Raw genomic sequence first — 17,593 nt, forward strand, 5'->3', positions numbered from 1 at the left:
GGCATAGTAGATTTAGTGGCCACTTCTAGATTGACATTATTTTAATCATTTTATAAAACTTTACTTAAGGAGCTACCAGCATGGAGTTTTAATGGAAAATATAACACCTGAAAGTACTAAAAATGCATGTTAAGACTCATTTTCACATTGACAGTTTCCTTACATTAAATACTCTTCTCTATGTTCAGTAAGACCTGACATACTTGCATATATTTTAGAAAACTAAATTATAGCTGAGCTGTAGGTGAATATAGTTAAGTGTTAAGTCTTCATATTTATAGTAAGTATGGTATTTTATTTTTCTGGAATTGATGCCATGACTTTATATTCAGTTTCAATACTATCTTTCTAACTGCATAATTGAGAAAGTTACAGATAATATAATCACATCAAATCAGATATACTTTAACGCTTCTCTTGGCATTGAATTAACTGTTATTGCTTAAATAAAATCAGAAACAACTAACCGTTTTGGCAGGAGCTGCAAGATTTTCCATTTCTTCATGGGTCACCCAAACATTGCCTGAGGGCTATTAACAAGGCCCACAGGGAAGCAGGTAGAATCCACATTAGGTAAGCAGTGTTAAGGAAGAAAGGCAGCACCACTGTAAGTTAACAGCGTATAGCATCACAATCAGCACAACCATGCTCTTGCCTCAGTTAAGCTGCAACTAGAGAGAACTTTAGACAACTTGTTTGATATATTTCCATACTATGTAAGAAACTTGTTTTATATATTTCCTGTGAACAGATTATTGTTTACTTGTATCAGTAGATGAAATGCAGTGGAAAGACTGTGAATGACATTAAATAGGAAAGAATATGTTAAAGTATGTATCTCACACATAAATAGCAGCTATAACCTCTATGCAATAACTTGAGTCCTGGGGTGGAGTCTAGTTCAATTAAGAATCTTCAGTCTAAAAATTCTGAAGAGACAATATCAATTGCCATTATAATATCAAGTGAGATGTATTTTCCCTATAGTATTATAAGCCAATGTCTTAAAGAATCTATTTTTACATATTTCTGTTTTTAATAAGAGACTATGACCAGTCATAATGTAGCCAGCCAGAAAAGTAAAAAGATGAGAGCTGGTAGAGTACATGGGTGAGATGAAAAGCACTTTCTGTTTCTTGAAGAAGACAAAGACTTCTAACGGAGGCTAGTTCTAAGGCAGTGCAGCTTTACATTACCAACCACACAGGGATAAATACAAAAAGCAAATTTCTTCCAGTATTTCTAGCATTAATATTTGGCTTCTCATTTGGTAAGCATCGATTCTTTTTTGTTCTTTAAAATGAAGACTAATTAAAAAGAGTACTTTAGTTAACTCTTTCAAAATCTCAAGTTTATAGCGCTGCATTCATCTGAAGCTTCTTTCTGTGTTAGTTGGTCATATGATGGCAATAATATATACTCTCTATTTCCCAGGAGCATTTACTAACAATCAGGCTATAGCACAGACTAAGGGTACACTCCACTACCTCCTGTTGAAATAGGGCCACTGGGGATTCTAATATACAAAAGTCTCTGGTAAGAACAAATACAAGCAAGAGGGAACATGTATCTGCAACCTACTGGTTATGGCAGTCCCATGGGAAGCAAGTTTTCAGTTCCAGTTTTTGGTGTTTTCTGTTTTTTTCCCCCCTCTATATCACTTTTAAAGGCATTTCAGCAATGGAAATAACCAACTGTAGACATTCAGAACAAACTTGACTTTCAGTGAGGCATGGGGCAGAATCCTGTTTCAGTTTATGTACTTAAACATCAATTATGCAATCATGTAACTATAGTTTTTGGCACTTAAGAACAATTTCACAGTCTATTTCACCCTCTAGAAAGACAGAATCACCCTGTATGTGTACCTCCTGGAAGCAAAATGGAAAAGGAAGACGGCTTCATTTTTTAGCCCAATAGCCCAGTGGTAATGGCACTTCCCCAAGAAGTTGGAGGCCCAGGTTCTAAGCTCTCCTCAACCACATGGTGTTTCAGGCTGCATCTTCTGCTTCCCAGCAAAGTCCTTTGACCACCAAGACACAAGTTAAGCATTATCCAAACCCCTTTTCACCCCTTCTCCTGAAGCTCCTTTTGGCTCCCTCACAGAGAGGATGATATGTGGGGTCAGGAGGGAAAATAAAAAACACTCAGATGATATGTAATTCAATTCTATGGATGGCACCCTGGAAGCGAGTGGGCTTTGGCTTCTAGCCTGGATTCTCCCTCCCAGTGGGGCAAAAACTTCCCCTAATACTGTCCATCCATTCTGTTTATTCACTATTAAATACAGTGAAACAGTATAAACGGAAATATGATTTAACTTGTAGACTTCTAATACCTAGATCATAAAAGAAAACCAGACACCTAAGTTAAGTATCTTCAAGGATCTTGAACTAAATGCCAAGGGTGTAGACAGACACAAGTTATACTGGTTTTAAATTATACCAGTTTACACAGGTACGGCTAGACTGCTAGAACTGTTTCATCCATCTGTTCCTAAGCAAACTTGTTCTGTTCAGTTTTTAAGTTACAGCAGTTTAGTTAAGTTTGTACAAGAGCAGGCAGATGAAACAGGTACTCTGATTCAGCTAATAAGCCAATTCCCCCCCAGCCTCACTGTCTTTTAAGCTGATATATCATTCTGTATAGGCTGGTCTATCAGTCTCAATAGTAACGATACTTTGGGCAAGACTCAAATCGGTTCTCTAGATGCAGAAATGGGATTTTGGTGGAGTTTTAAATGCCTACATTCCAAAGAGTGATTCAGAATGGGCCTCTGTCAGCAGCCACCATTTTGGACTGCACTTTCCTATGTATGTATGCTAAAGCTGAGCATACAATTCAGATACATGGCTCAGGTTCTCCAGGACTCATGACTTCTGCCTAAATTCTATTGTTATTCAGACTGTTTCTGAGAGACACCTATATTCTTCCAAGATGGCAGAAAAATAGGTAAACAAAGATCATGACAAATCGACCAAATTCAAGTTAGCCATCAGCGGCGCTGTCCACCTTTTGTCCAATACAGTAGTCTCCTGGTCAGAACACTTCATTAGTACACAGAAGACCTGAGTTCAAAGAAGCCACCACTTCCTCCCACTCCCTTGCCCTCAAGTGTATTTTTTTTTCCTCCCAAGAGCATTTACTACCAATAAGGCTATACAATAGATTAGGTTATGGTACTTTCCACTACCTCCAGTTGAAACTGTGCCATTTGGCAACCTAGAATACAAAAAACAATACAAACAAGAGGGGACATGTTATCTAGCTCAGTGGTTATGGCATTCCTGTGGGTGGATACTTCTCAGTTACTGCTTCCAGGATTATTTCTGTTTTTCAATTGACAGTTGTGTAATGTAAACCATGAATGAAACAGGGGTAGAGTTACAAAGGTTTCACTCCACTTACTTATACTGCTTTAGGAGCTGATAGACATAGCAGGTATATTGGAACATTAGTTACCAGTGTAAGCTAATACTGGTGTAACTGTTACATTTGTCTGAGCTCTTAGTGGTAGCTAAAGTAGTCATTCTGCTTTTGGGAGTAAGGTATTCATAAATTTCAGAGCAGCAGAATCAGTGGACACTCAAAATGACAAACATATTTTGTTTGCATACCTGAATCTATAAAATAATTGAAATATTAGATTATAAAAAACTACCATGACAGACAGCTTACAGCTAAACTGATTATGCTCATCAATCATCATTAAGCTAGGTGGAGTTGTAGATATCATATCAAAGTGGGCTGTGCTTGGATGAGTTTTAGTGCTGTCAGTAATCTCGATCCTTGTACCTTACAAGACAGTGACTTGTGGTAGTAACTTTACAGTTTGTTCACAATTTTACTGACTATCAAAGATGAAACTGATCTAGTCAGATGTGTGCCTTCAGTAGTCTCCTTAATACGTGATTTAATAGTTTCACAGTTGGTAGGGTCGGAAAGGACCCGAGCAGACCATCAAGTCTGACCCCTGCCATGGGCAGGAAAGAGTACTGGGGTCAAATGACTCTGGCAAGGTGTCTATCTAGCCTCCCTTTGAAGACCCCCAGGGTAGGGGCAAGCACCATTTCCCTTGAAAGTTGGTTCCAAACCCTGACTGCCCTGACTGTGAAGTAGTGCCTCCTGAGATCTAGCCTGAATCTACTCTCCATCAACTTATGGCCATTATTCCTTGTTACTCCCAGTAGTGCTTGGGGGAACAGGGACTCTCCCATTGCCAGCTGATCTCCCTTGGACAGTTTATAGATGGCCACCATATCCCCTCTCAGCCTTCTCTTGTGGAGGCTGAACAGGTTCAGGTCCCTTAGCCTTTCCTCGTAGAGCCTGCCCTGCTGCCCCCTGATCATATGGGTGGCCCGCCTCTGGACCCTCTCAATGCTGTCCACATCCCTCCTGAACTGCGGCGCCCAGAACTGGATGCAGTACTCCAACTGCGGCCTGACCAATGTCATATAGAGGGGGAGGATCACCTGCTCATGATGCATCTGTGGATGCATGACAAGGTGTGGTTAGCCTTCCTGTGTCCCCACATTGGCAGCCCATATTCATCTTGGAGTCTATGATGACTCCAAGATCCTTTTCTGCCTATGTGCTGATGAAAAGGGAGTCCTCCAGCCTGTAGGTCTGCTGCTGTTTCTTTCTCCCTAGGTACAGTACCTTGCACTTGTCAGTATTGATGCTTTAGAGATTCTAGATAGCAGAGTTTGATACCTTGGCCTCCAAATGCTATACCATTCAACTCATCCTCAAAAATAAATAATTGTTTTGGTTTTTTTTAAAATTCTTGTTAGACTTCTATCCTATCACTGAGGGATATCTCTGTGGATAACTAATAGATGAATTGTTGTCCTACTATGATCACCAATAAATATTTTTTATTATGTTTAGGATTGCTCCTTAATATTTTAATTAAATGCATACCAAAATAACTCATTTGGAAATTAGTATAAACTAATAAATAATTATTTCCTATAGTGCAATCTCTTCAATAAATGTTCATGTACAGTAAATTAAACTGCACTTTTACCAATTGCGTTAACGCTTTTCCCCTGACAAGATATATGTGAGAACACTTTATGTGAGAAGCCTGTTCTTGTGGTATTTACTTTAACCAGAAGCAACAAAATAGCCTATACTCTGGAAATTTCAGATCTCCCTTTACAGATTCTAGAGGTTTGCATACTATGCTTGAGCAAGCATTTATCTATTTGCATGTAGATCCAACCCAAACCTAAATGTACGATCTGGGGAAAAGGAATGTGCTGATATCCGTATCTTACCCATTCTCCAGCTTTTCTCAGCTTTCTAATAATTTTTCCTTTGAGCCTATAGCCCTAAAGCCTTTCTTCCTCATCTGTTCTTCACAATTTCTATTTGTTCAAGCCCTACTTTTCTTGTGCTGCCCAGCATCCTCTCTGTTCTCACTCTCACATATTTCAAAGCCTTAACCATCATACCCTCATGGCTTTCCCAACATGCAACCCCCCATATTTATTTCTCTTCCCGTAATACTGGTTCTATTATTCTCTCCTACTCCCTCCATCACAATTTTTCTTCCACTAACACACATGTCTCACTCTCCCAAATGCACTTTCTCTATTCCTCTCTTCTTTACCTTTCCTCTTTCTCAAACTTGTTTCCCCATTACTTTAATTTTTTCTCCTCCACATCTGCTTCCTTCCACTCTCCTTTCCAATATACACAGAAGAAGGCATACTCTCCACCTTCTTTCCTGTTTTCATACTTTTCATCTCACTAAACCCCTACCTGCTTGCCTTAGATAAAAGAAAAGCATGATGTCATTACTGACAGCAGATCAGATCTAGGATGGGGAATAACTGACTAGGGTAGAAAAAGGGAAGATCAAGAATCAAGTGAGGGAAAATGTTTGGTTTGTTTGTGAACAGAATATGATGTGGAGAAAAAAGAAGATAAAAGTACTTGAAAAAGTATGCTGACATGTATCTAAACAAATTGTTTGATCATTGAGGTAATTTTGAGGTTCATCAGAAGTACAACGTGGAAAAAAATACTTATTACAGGAAAACTGTTAGTGATTAACAATAAAAAAAATACTTCCAATCTCTTTAGGATAATTTATGCAATACTACTAGACTTTCACTACAGTTTTTTAATAAAATATCAACTGAGAAACAGAAAGTAGTTGAACATGACTCACTGTTCTAGAAGTTGGAGGTGCTGATGGGCTTGTAAGTGATACCATTTCCTGAATTGCAAGTCGGAGTTTTAAGCGATGGAGAGGGTTGCTGATTCCAATTTCTCTCTGAATCTCAGTATCAGACAAAGCAGACATAATAGCGCCACTCTTCACATTTGCACGGCAAGCAGCAACATACCAGGCAGGCATTCCCAGCCACAGCTGTTGAGAAAAAGTCAGCAGTCTAAAGCAATGGAACCATCTCTGAAATTCCATATTGTAGCTATACAAATACCTGATGAACCAAGTGAATAATTAAAGTACTGTGCATAAATAATTGTTCCTGAAAGGCTCTTTTTATCTTTATGAAATGGCTTCAGAAAATGTATCGTGCCACTATTGGAGCATTCTCAGTATTACCAGGCCCTAAAGGGATAGTTCTAATTGTTTTCAGACAGCACAGTTTCTGTCTCCAAACTTCCTCCTGTTCCTTTCACAAGCCTCTGATGAGCAGAGATTGACACAACTTAGAAGTAAATGGCAAACTGTTCAGCAGCTTCATCCAGCAAAAAAGACCAATGTAAGGGGAAACTGTCAAAGCAATTTTCAGTAGTGTAGGAATGCTGTAGGTGTGATGGGTCAAAAATTATACAAGAGGCAGGAATTGCTGAGGGTGATACCTTTTATTGGACCAACTATGTAGTTAGGATAAACTTAGTCAAGCTTTCAAATGCAAGACATTCTTGAAGGCTAATGAAAACTGAAAGGCTAGTGGTCTGACCTTTTTCTCCACCTGACTGCCATATGTTTTGTATTTTAATGCTGTTTCATAACAAAAAAACATTTTGTGAAGTCGTTCTAAAACAATTTCCCAGTGGTAGTTCTCTTTGCTTCTGGTTCCCTGCCTTAACACAATCAGAATGGCAGGAACACAAGAGATCAGTGTGGAAGCCTATGTCTATATGTCAAAAGGCATACTGTGTACTGAGACACTTTATGGTAGTCTGCAGGTACTATCTCTTGTACCAGAAGCTACATTAGCTGTGTTAGTGGGATACTATATATAGGCTAATTGACTTTGCTTCTCAGAAGAGTTCAGTGGCTCCTGGGGAGCACCATTTGGGAGCTAGCCCATACGGAGCCTTGATGTTGTGTCTCAAAAGGTGTTGCACTGCACCCCAGAGGGGACTGAGTTACCAAACCTAGTCCCCTACACTCATAGGTAACCATTAGGTCTGTGTGAAGCTTCGGTCACTGATTCGATTCAGAGGAGATTCGACCCAATTTGGAACACTTCTGTAGGATGGCTCCATCTGCCCCACTATCTCAGTGCTCATGAGCCGCACCAGGTACCTTGAGGTATGTAGAAAAAGCATATAAAGCTGTGTCTAGGGCTGAATCACCAATTCTCTGAATCAGAATCGAATCTTCAGATTTGGATTTGGCTGAATTGAACCAGGACAATAATCCAAATCAGCAAATCAAATCACTGTCCCCCACATTGGGCCAAATCTGAATTGAATACATCCTGTTTCGCATATCCCCAGTAACCATGACATCCCTTTTTTAAGTTTATCAAGCTCTATCTTGAAAACAGGGTTCTTACCCCCATTACTGCTGGTGGAAGACTCTAGGGCTAAGTGCAGACATTTGGGGAGGTTAGGGGGACGTTAGACTGAGTTTAAAATGGCCACCCAAGCTAAGGTAAGTCAGGATGGGGGGATGCTAGCAGGGAAAGGTTGTAGAGGTTGTGGGGGGCAAGCAGACTGGGGGGAGTCAGGGAACTGTGGGAATAATGGGGGCAAGTTGGATCCATGGGAGTGATTGGTGGGGATTGGGAGGGGGCAGGCAAGATCTGCAGAAAGGACATTCTGGGGAGTCTAGCAGGATCAGGGGGGCTTGCAGGGTCCATGGGGAAGGAAACTGTGGGGGAGAGCAGAGGCTATTTTTAGCCCCCCACCCCACACTGGTAAACCTACACCCCCATCCCTCCCACCCCTCTGCCCACTGATACTTGCTTCCTTGGCTCTGGCAGGTTTGAATACTGATAAATCTGGTGGCATCCAGAGCAGCTTGTGGGACAGGGATCAGGGATTTTGGTGGCTGCAGAGGGGGGTGCTTGGCTGTTCTGTAGGGGGGGGTGGCAAGGGATCTGGGGGGGCTAAAAATAGCCTGATGCCAGGGGGACAGGTAGGGTAAGCACTGCCCCAGGGCTGGGGTGTTTGGCTGGGATTTCCCAGCTCTGAGGCTGTATAAAAGTTCCACAGACTGATGTAAACTAGACTGAGTGAGTCTGATGCTGCATCAATCTAGGTCTATCTTAGACCAGTTCCACCATTTTAGACCAGTGTATGTATGCGGAACTTCTGTACAGGTATGGGTTTAGATTATTTTTCTGGTCATTGACACTGGGTCTAGAAGTGTAAGGTCCACACCTGGGCAAACAAAGGTATATTCAGCAGCCATTTTAACTCAGTGTAACTTCCCTCTAACTTCCCCACTTAGCTTAGAACTATACTCTTCTGATGGTTAGATGAAAAATCTGAAAAGGGCTTGATTTGCAGTATGTAGGGGCTCAGATCCTCCTAGAAAGCTGACTACTTTATGATGTTATGAGTTGGGCATAAAACTTATGCAAGCAGAATCACTAGTCAGTTTAAAAAAGTTAAATGAGCTATATTTTTATATAAGGAAACTTATATTTTAAACAAATTAAATGGGGTAGCTTTGGTATGATGCTTTAGATCATTTTTATTAACACTTTAAACACAATACAATGCATTTTTGAGGGAGGGATAAAAGAAGGGGTGAAGGAGTTTTAGACTCATTTTTGCTGCCTGCCCATAAGTTTACAGACTGCTGGCAATCTTGGAGGGTGGCAACATGCAACCCCCCCCTTATAATTGGTCCTTTTTTCTTCAAAAGTGTACATCTATTACATGTACATAAGTATATACAATACACAATATGGATGTTTCGAACATGCAGAGTCACAAGCACTTTTTGAAACTTATACATTAGTTACTGATTGGGCATGGCTACACACTGGCTTAAATTTACTGCACAGTAAGTGGGAATAGGCTGGCATCTACATGTGCAGATTTAAAGCACATTAATGCTATGTGTGGACAGACTTGGGACTAAAGTTAGTCCCAAGTCAGTGCATACACACAGTGTTACTGTGCAGTAAGGTACCTACATGTGCATTACTGTGCAGTAACTAATCGGATGTAAATTTCATATCTGCATATACAAATATAAAATTTACACTCACATCGGCATAAGCCACCATATTTACTGTGCAGTACGGGTGTGCACATGTAGACATCAGCCTGTACTGCACAGTAATTTTGGTTACGGCGCAGTAAATGAGCATCTGTATATACACCCACTCAGTGGAAACAGTCTTTGTTAGTAACATCCTATTGTGTCTTAACACACGTCTCAGCCTCAGAGTCTTCTGAAATACTTGGCTGCTGCAGCAACTGAAAGCCTAAATTTTCAGAAGCATCCATTTATTCTGGGTGCCCAAGTGCGGATGTCCAAGCAGGGCTGAGTATCTAAAGTTTGAACTAAATCACTGGAAGCTTCACATCTAAAAAAATCAGGTTCTGTGCATCTCAAGATGAACAGTCCAAAACAGCAGGTGATTTTGAAAATTTAAACCTAAACTCTCATTAGTGGATTTGAGCATTAGAACCGTTACACTAAGTAAGTAAGCATAGGCATAGACATTCATCAAAACATGTCACTGACAAATTCACATAGTCTTTAGCCATCAGAGACAGTCAAAGGGACTTTAATTTAACAATCTGTAACAGCAGAGTGAAATATTGTACCATTAACACTGGGTATAAATCCTTGTGCTGGAAATATTTACTACAAATAAGAACTGCTTGATGAATTTTACATCCTGCTATAAATAAAGATTCTCAATGATGTACAAGGAGCTAAAAAGTGGTCTATATGAAGAAAACATTCTACAACAGCAGCCCCAGTTACCCATGGGCATCTCAGCCCACCCTTTGATATTGATGGATTGTGCTTTTGCACTCTTTGGGGCATTGCTGTGTCTGATGCCAAGCTGGAGAGCACTGAAATCTAGCTTATGAAAGCCAGTAAAGCTACCTGGAGCTGCAAGAGATGACATAGGAAGCAAGTGACTACGGACTACTCATACTCAAGATGTCCTATCAGAATGGGGTCTACAGAACGGTAAGGTGGCAAGATTCTCCCTTTTGGAACCCTGTTTAGGTTTGGACATGTGAAATTTATATGAACCATCAAAATGCTTTCTTTAGTATTTCAAATAGCACCTGGTACTGTATCTGAATTGCTTTAAAAATCTTATAGTAGTTCCTATTTTTATCATAAAGAAATCATAAGTGAAAACTGAAAATGCTGCACAACTAGAAACATGAGCCCAAATCCTGCACACTCTTAGGCATATAAACAGTACTTGCACAGCTAAGTTTAGTGTCATTTTGAGCATCTTATACAGGATTTAGATCCCACTCCCTCTAGGAAAACTCAGTTTATCCCTCTGAGCATCCTATTCCACCTGGGTAGCTGCATAAACTCTATGAAGTGTTAGCCACAGGAAAACTGGGCTTAGCCACTGTTTGACAGAGGAGGACCCTCATCTTTTAGCCCAATAGTTAAGTGCTTTGGACTTGCACAGGGAATAGGAGGCCCAGGCTCAAGGCTTCCTTTACTCGGAGGGGATTTGAATTTACATGTCCTACTTCCTAGCAAAGTGCCATAACCACAAAGCCATTAGCTAGGCTTCACCAAAAACACCTTTCACATGGCCTGTTGAAACTGGCCCACAGGGCAGGCAAGAGGGGGAGGTATGTGAGTATAGAAGAAAAGGAAGCTAAAGGAAATGTGGCTCTGTAAGATGGGCACTACCATGAAAGGGAGGGAGCCCCAGGCTCTAGCTCCATCTTAAGGTGCTTTCCAAAACATTTCACATTCTTTTTTTTAATCTTATTTTTTTCTGTGTGTGCATTCTTTAAGAAAACAAGATTTTTTTTTTTCTGTGTGTATTCTTTAAGGAATAAAATTTTTTTTTCCTTTTTGGAATTTTCAGAAGACAAACACATCATTTAATCTGGCCTGAAATGGTTCCCTAAAAATTCATACAACATTTTGGAATGGAGTGAGTCTCTGCTGGGGAACTAAATACAAATGCATATTAGATCAGTTGAAAAATTATCATTCAGGTTCTGACCAGTCCTATATCAGGCCTCTATCCAAATGAGAAAATAAGACTTTAGGGGAAGACAGAAGTTACATTTGTTGCCTGATTGGTCCCTTGAAAGTGCTGTACAACCATTCCCTAACACAAGAGCACAGCTGCAAAGCACTTCAGTTGCGCAACAAATTAATCCTCATTGTATGTGGGTTCAAATGAAGGTGCTCCAAGGTAGATCCCTTTCATTAACTTGTATCTGCTCCAGCACCTAGGGTGCTGTAGCCCAGCCCTGCCTCTGTGGTTGTCTCAGGATGGGAATGGGGAGAAGGGAGAGGAAGAAGCTTGGGCTAGTGTTTGCCCAGCCTGTGCTAAAGTGGGGACAACTTTGGGGACTTCAATCCATATGCCTGCACTACAGAGCAGGCTGGGCAAACACCAATCCGAGCTCCCTCCTCTCTCTCTCTTCCCCCTCCCCCATCCTGAGACAGCACCAGAGCTGGGAGAAGGGTAGCAGGGCTAAAGGAAAAGTCTGCTGATACACAGGTCTCTCACTGGATCAGCTCCAAATTGGAGCTCAATCCCCTATCCTCCCAACCCAGTGTCTTTTGGGTTGGGAGAATCAGTCTAACTCATGGCACTTTCTGTGAAACACCATGAGTTAGACCAGGGAGATGCACTTCTGTTTGTACCTTTAGTTTGACTAAATGGCATCTATGAAAAAGAAATCCCATTTTCCATGCAGGGAATCTGCGGATCAAAATAGAAATATTTTGTGAGATATAGTTAAGGAAGCTCACAACTTAGATATATCCAAGTTATACTCATCTTACACAAAACATAACTGTGTTAAACAATCATTAAAACTGCTAAATCGAGTACTGAAAGTTGTAAAATATGAGTCAAGATTGCTTGTGAAATCTTAATTTGGCTTGCTTGTGTATATTCTTTATAGTAGAGAGTTTAATTATACAAACATGTAGCACTTTTTCCCCACAAGACTCTTACTTCAGTCATTTCACAGAACATATGATGCTGACCCACCAGGTTCAATATTCTTAAATTCAATATTTATTTTATCTTCATTTTTAATTTTATCTGGCCTCAGATCTTAGTTACCACACCTCATCAAAAACCTAGCATTGCATACTCACCTGATGAAGAACACCTGAAGCCCAACAGCATGCAAAACTATACAGCTGGTCCAATAAAAGATGTCACAAAAAGCCTGGACCATCACATTTTCTAAACCATCACAACTACAACATTACTCCAACCCTACTATAATTTTGTTTCCTCATTTTTCTTGCATCTGTTGACAAATTTATCTCTACCATACCTGTCAGTAGGGCTGTGTGAACCTTTGGGTCCTGATTTGATGCAAAGGAGATTCAGTGGCTGAAAAGATTTGGAGAGCTTTGGAGATTCAGTCAGTTTCCACTGGCTGCTGTAGGGAGCTACATCATGCTGTTACGTAGGAGGTGGGGGGGAACCTGCCAGGCCCCATCCCCTGCCTGCTCCCTCACCCCCCCCGAGTGCCCCCAGACTCCCGCCTGCTCTCCCAGCCTCTGCCATATCTGCCCTGCCTGGCCCCAGCCCCTGGCTCTTTAAAAAAAAGCCCCCACTCACCAGCTGCTGCCAGGTGTGGGGGGCATTTCCTGCTGTCCTACACTGCCCCATGCTGTGTGGGGGGCTCTGCCATGAGCCCCCAACCTCCACCCACTCTCTCAGCCTGCCTCTCCATTGCTGCCCTATCCGGCCCCAGCTCCCAGCTCGTAAAAAAAAAAAAAAAAGCCCCTGACTCAATGTAAATACTAGTCACTTCACACAAGCCTACCTGTCAGGGGAGATAGTATTGTCATACACATTTTACAGATAGGAAATTGTCAAGAGTTGACAAAATTTTCTCAGTACTCAGAAATTTTATAACACTTTATAAAGGTGTAGGCAACTGTTTCTGGCTTCAGGCTAGAATGATCTACCTTGAGTCAGAAGTGGATTGGTGGACAGGTGCTAGGACCTAGCTGCTGCCACCACTCACACAGGGGAACTGTTTGGAACCAGTGCTTGGCCCTGTGGAGGCATGGGGAAAATACCAGCAAGAAGTGCTTAGGCCTATGGTAGCACAGGGGGAGCACCGGCAGTTGAAGCCCTCCCCCACTGTCAAATGTCACTAAAGCCTCACATCTGCAGGCCATATCCAATGGTTTGATGGGTCAGTTCCATTCCACAGCCTGTATGTTGCTCTGTACCTTCAGACAACAATCTAGCGGTCTTCATTTGCAGTTGCAAGTGCTCAGAACTTCTACAAATCTGGCCACAATTGCCCTTCCCCCCACCGCCCACCTCTCTTTCCCTGTGTCACAAACTTGTCCATGAGGCATATCAGAACCCCAAGTTTCTTTCCACTGTCTGACTGCTTGTCCCAAGAAAAAGAGCAGAGTTTGACCTGGGATAACTCCTAATCTTCATAAGTCTCAGCTACACTACCTTTATACTGGATCCCACAGCTGGAGCAGGGGAATCTTTGACAGCTCCAGGTGATCACTCCTTGAGTTGTGGAAGAATTCTAGGTGTTTCCCTTCATAGAAGGAATTAGTCTGGAATAGCACTGAAACCACGCTTTACCACGGGCAAACAGTAAGACAGTAAACCACAAAAGGATTTATTGTACAGGAGTAAAGAAATATACCAGAAAAACTGACTATAGTTTGAAGGCAGACCACACAAATACGATTTTTCACCCTTTTTTTCTGATTATAACACTGTCTTCCAGCATGTCCTGACAATGTTTACAGACTTTAGCAATCCATACAATGCTAGGAATGACATAAACAAATACAGCTTATTATCAGCTTTTAACCAAGACCAAACACGAAGTCAATCAACTCAAACTTGGGACAGATGTTTCTGTGGGAGACACTCTAACCCCAAAATGATTCCTGTTTTTGGGGTGGGTTTATGATACTTCACTCCCCACTCTAACCTATATGAAGCTAAGTGATTTTTTTTTGGCAAATCTTTCACTAAAAATAGAAGTGATACAAATTCCTTTTGTACACAATATATTTACTGTGCAACAGATTAATTAGCTGCACAGTAAACATCTCAGCATCTACATGGGCATTCCTATTAGGCTGGAGAAAACTAATTTACTTTGCAGCAGAACAGTACTGGTAAATACTTAAAACATAGTATTTACCAGTAATATCCTGCTGTGGAGCAAAAACCTGCAGCGGTGCATGTGTACACACTGATCCAGCTGACTGGGGCATGAGGGTGCTTCGGTGCAGAGGCTGCCTACTGGCTAGTCCCACACTGAAGCAACCTCGTGCCCCAGCCAGCCCCTCTGCAGGATGTTGAGCCAAGGGGGAAGAAGCCCTGGGCTGGCAGGCTGATGCGTGCCCCATAGTGATAAGCTCCAGAGTTTATTGCTGTACATTAATAGGTACATGCAGACATGCCCCTTCTGTCTCATTCAGACCAAATACATAGATCTGGGTCTCCCAGGAGCCTGCCCTTGTCACTGCCATTCTTATATGGGTCTCTCTCAATATTCATCTAACACTTACCTCCAGCCAGGCAACCACTGTAGGTCCATCCCACTGTGCAAAAGGCAACCCCTTTCTCCGAGCTTCCTCCAACAGTTCATGCCTAAAAGGGTATCACAAACTGTTCAGTACACAGCAGAAGCTGGGAACAACACAGATGCTAAAGCAACAACAAAGAATGTAATTTTGTTCATGAATAATTACTTTGATAGCACTGTTTAAAGGTATAAGCCTGAGAAAGAAATACCAGCTCCTTCTAAAGTACGACTGCATTTTTTCTAGGCCAAACTATTTTTTGTCTTTTTCTTCCACAGTTTGTTTCTTGATGTCCTTTTACAATGCTTGACATCTTGACATGCAAAGGAATGAATAACTGAGTAACGCAGCTATTTATTATGCAATGTGAACATGTTGATAGTAAACAGTTGAGGTCATATATAAGCCAGGTCCTATGACCCCAAACATTGGAGTCCAGTGGGAAACACAGCTGGTTCCTTAGAGTCATAGGAAGGGATAGGAAGAGGAGCACTGCGGGATGCGAGAGGACTGAGCAACCCCTATCATGCTAGATACCAGGTGCAAATGCTAGATGAAGTGCTTCACAGTGAAATGCTGGGTGTGGGGGGGTATTTTTCCTGGGGTCATTTTTGAAGGGGGACAAACATTTCCGAGGCAACTCATCAGGCATGTATGTTTGCATCCTCACTTTTTGCAGCACTTGGAGTCCTTATGTCTATCCAGACTCTTGATAGCATCCATTGCATTACCATCATGCAATAATTTATCTATATATGTCAATTATAAAATTCGTCAGATAGATCCAGATTCCGTAACTACATGTGCTAGATGTCAATAAGGGCAGAACACATCTGCCTCTGCCCAGAATTTGGCTTTAGATGCTTTAAAACAGAGTAACATTGTATTTAATATAACAGCGTTGAGCACTGGTTATGTACATTTAAGTCTATTGAATTACCAGGAAAACGTTAACCTTACACTTTACTAGTGATAAATAACTTAAATCAAACACCTGACAAAGGCCTTTAGTTCTGAGGCAAGGAACTAGGGAAAATATTTCAGTGACACACAATTTATTAAGCTGTCCCTCAGAAATCTGCTTCCTATTAAACAAAATATTTTTTGTCAACCTCTCACTGAGAAGAGCACAGAAAATATGCCCTCTGCAACAAGCAGGAGTGAAAACAAATTAAACAAGACCCACGCTAATGTAACATTAAAATTTGCTTGTAACACTTCCTAAGGAAGGCAATGTAGAGTTATAACATCAATTTTACTTATTGTCCTTTATTATTACAGCCTACTTGCTTCAGATTTCCCCTGACAATACTCTTTTATTGTACTGTAAATTGTGAAACAACAGCACAATGGAGCAGATTAAAGATGATGGAATAATCCTGTTTTTAAGAAATAAACTTGGGTCCTGTATTTTGAAGGGGCAGACTCTGCGAGTGTCAGAACTGGATGCTATTGGAAGATATGTCTTAAAAGACAATTTTGCAGTTATTTAGTCATCCAAACTATTTAGACACCCAAAGTTAGGCTGTACAGGTCTAATCATCTGCTTCCATACAAAAGTAAATATACATTATGACAAAAAGTAAATATATATTTTGACAAAAAGAGTGTCAGTTTTTAAAAATCTGGCCCTACAGCTGCTCTAGGATTCTTTGTTGCTACTGTGACTGAGTATAATGCTTCTAATGCATGACAATACTCTTCTATTAAAGTTATCAAATCCTGTGAATTCTTGTTCTCTGATCCTAGTGTAGTCTGTGGCTCCTGTTACTGGATTCACATGCATCCTTCCGAAGCTGGTTTGTTTTCATCTTGGTTTGTTTCTACTCTGGCTCCCTGGTCTGTTTCTGACATCTTTGGCATTCAGCCCCTAGCTGTGACTGTCTTGACCCTTGCCTCTGAACTCAGGTTCTGTTCCTTATCTGACCTTAATCAAGCCTAGCCACCCTATGGCCCAGCCATAATAGTGACTATCTAGGAGGCTGTTTCCTACTTGAATGGGAAATAAGGAGCCATTTGAACCAGTAAGGTAAGGACTTTTTACTTTGTTATCCAGAGGAGCTCTTTGCCACTGCACTCTGCATTGAAGTAGAGTCAGAGAATCTCATGTGCAATGCTAGAACATCTACCTTGAACCCTTATAAACATTGGCAATGCATTGGTGGACATATGGCCCCCCCACCAATTTCTGCGCCAATGGCAGGGTGCAGGCACAGGGCTGCAGCCTGGCTACAGCTAGCAGTGGTGGCGGCGGTGGCGGCAGAGGCATGGAGTTGTGCTCCCCCAGTCTCAACGCTTACACATCATTTATGCTTATAAGCCTCTGAGACTGGAAACTCTTGGAAATAATGCTAAGTGGTCTCCCTGAGCCACATCCTTGTGGGTCTCACAACACATTTTAGCTCCCATAAGCTCCACAAAGAAACTAGCCCTAGTTTGGTGGGGGTCACTGAGGCAGATAGTTTTCTTGCCTTGCTCTTAATCAGAATGCTGGAACACTGGGATGGGACTCAGCCAATATGCAACTTATCAGCACTGACAAAGGTCATCATAGGAATCTGGCAAAGTCCCATGTAAATGGTTTTAGTCCTGAGTCAGAGGCTGAACCCAGCGATCTTTCCAGGAAGAGTCTTAGTTTCTCCTCTTGGTATC

At 41.4% G+C, this 17,593-nt stretch overlaps 1 protein-coding gene across 2 annotated transcripts in view; it reads right to left on the reverse strand.

Annotated features, from left to right (window-relative positions):
- Positions 1-17,593, reverse strand: part of PPFIA2 (PPFI scaffold protein A2) — a 600,314-nt gene that overhangs the window by 21,719 nt on the left and 561,002 nt on the right. For both annotated transcript variants that reach the window (XM_090042615.1, XM_090042614.1), the window contains exons 22-24: positions 14,927-15,008; positions 6,182-6,382; positions 468-530 (exon numbers count right to left, since the gene is read on the reverse strand). In XM_090042615.1, coding sequence (XP_089898741.1) covers positions 468-530; positions 6,182-6,382; positions 14,927-15,008 — 346 coding nt within the window. The remainder of the gene's footprint in view (positions 1-467; positions 531-6,181; positions 6,383-14,926; positions 15,009-17,593) is intronic.

The sequence above is a fragment of the Crocodylus siamensis genome, chromosome 4 (assembly GCF_052110815.1).
Source record: "Crocodylus siamensis isolate JL-2025a chromosome 4, ASM5211081v1, whole genome shotgun sequence".
Classification (NCBI taxonomy): domain Eukaryota; kingdom Metazoa; phylum Chordata; order Crocodylia; family Crocodylidae; genus Crocodylus; species Crocodylus siamensis.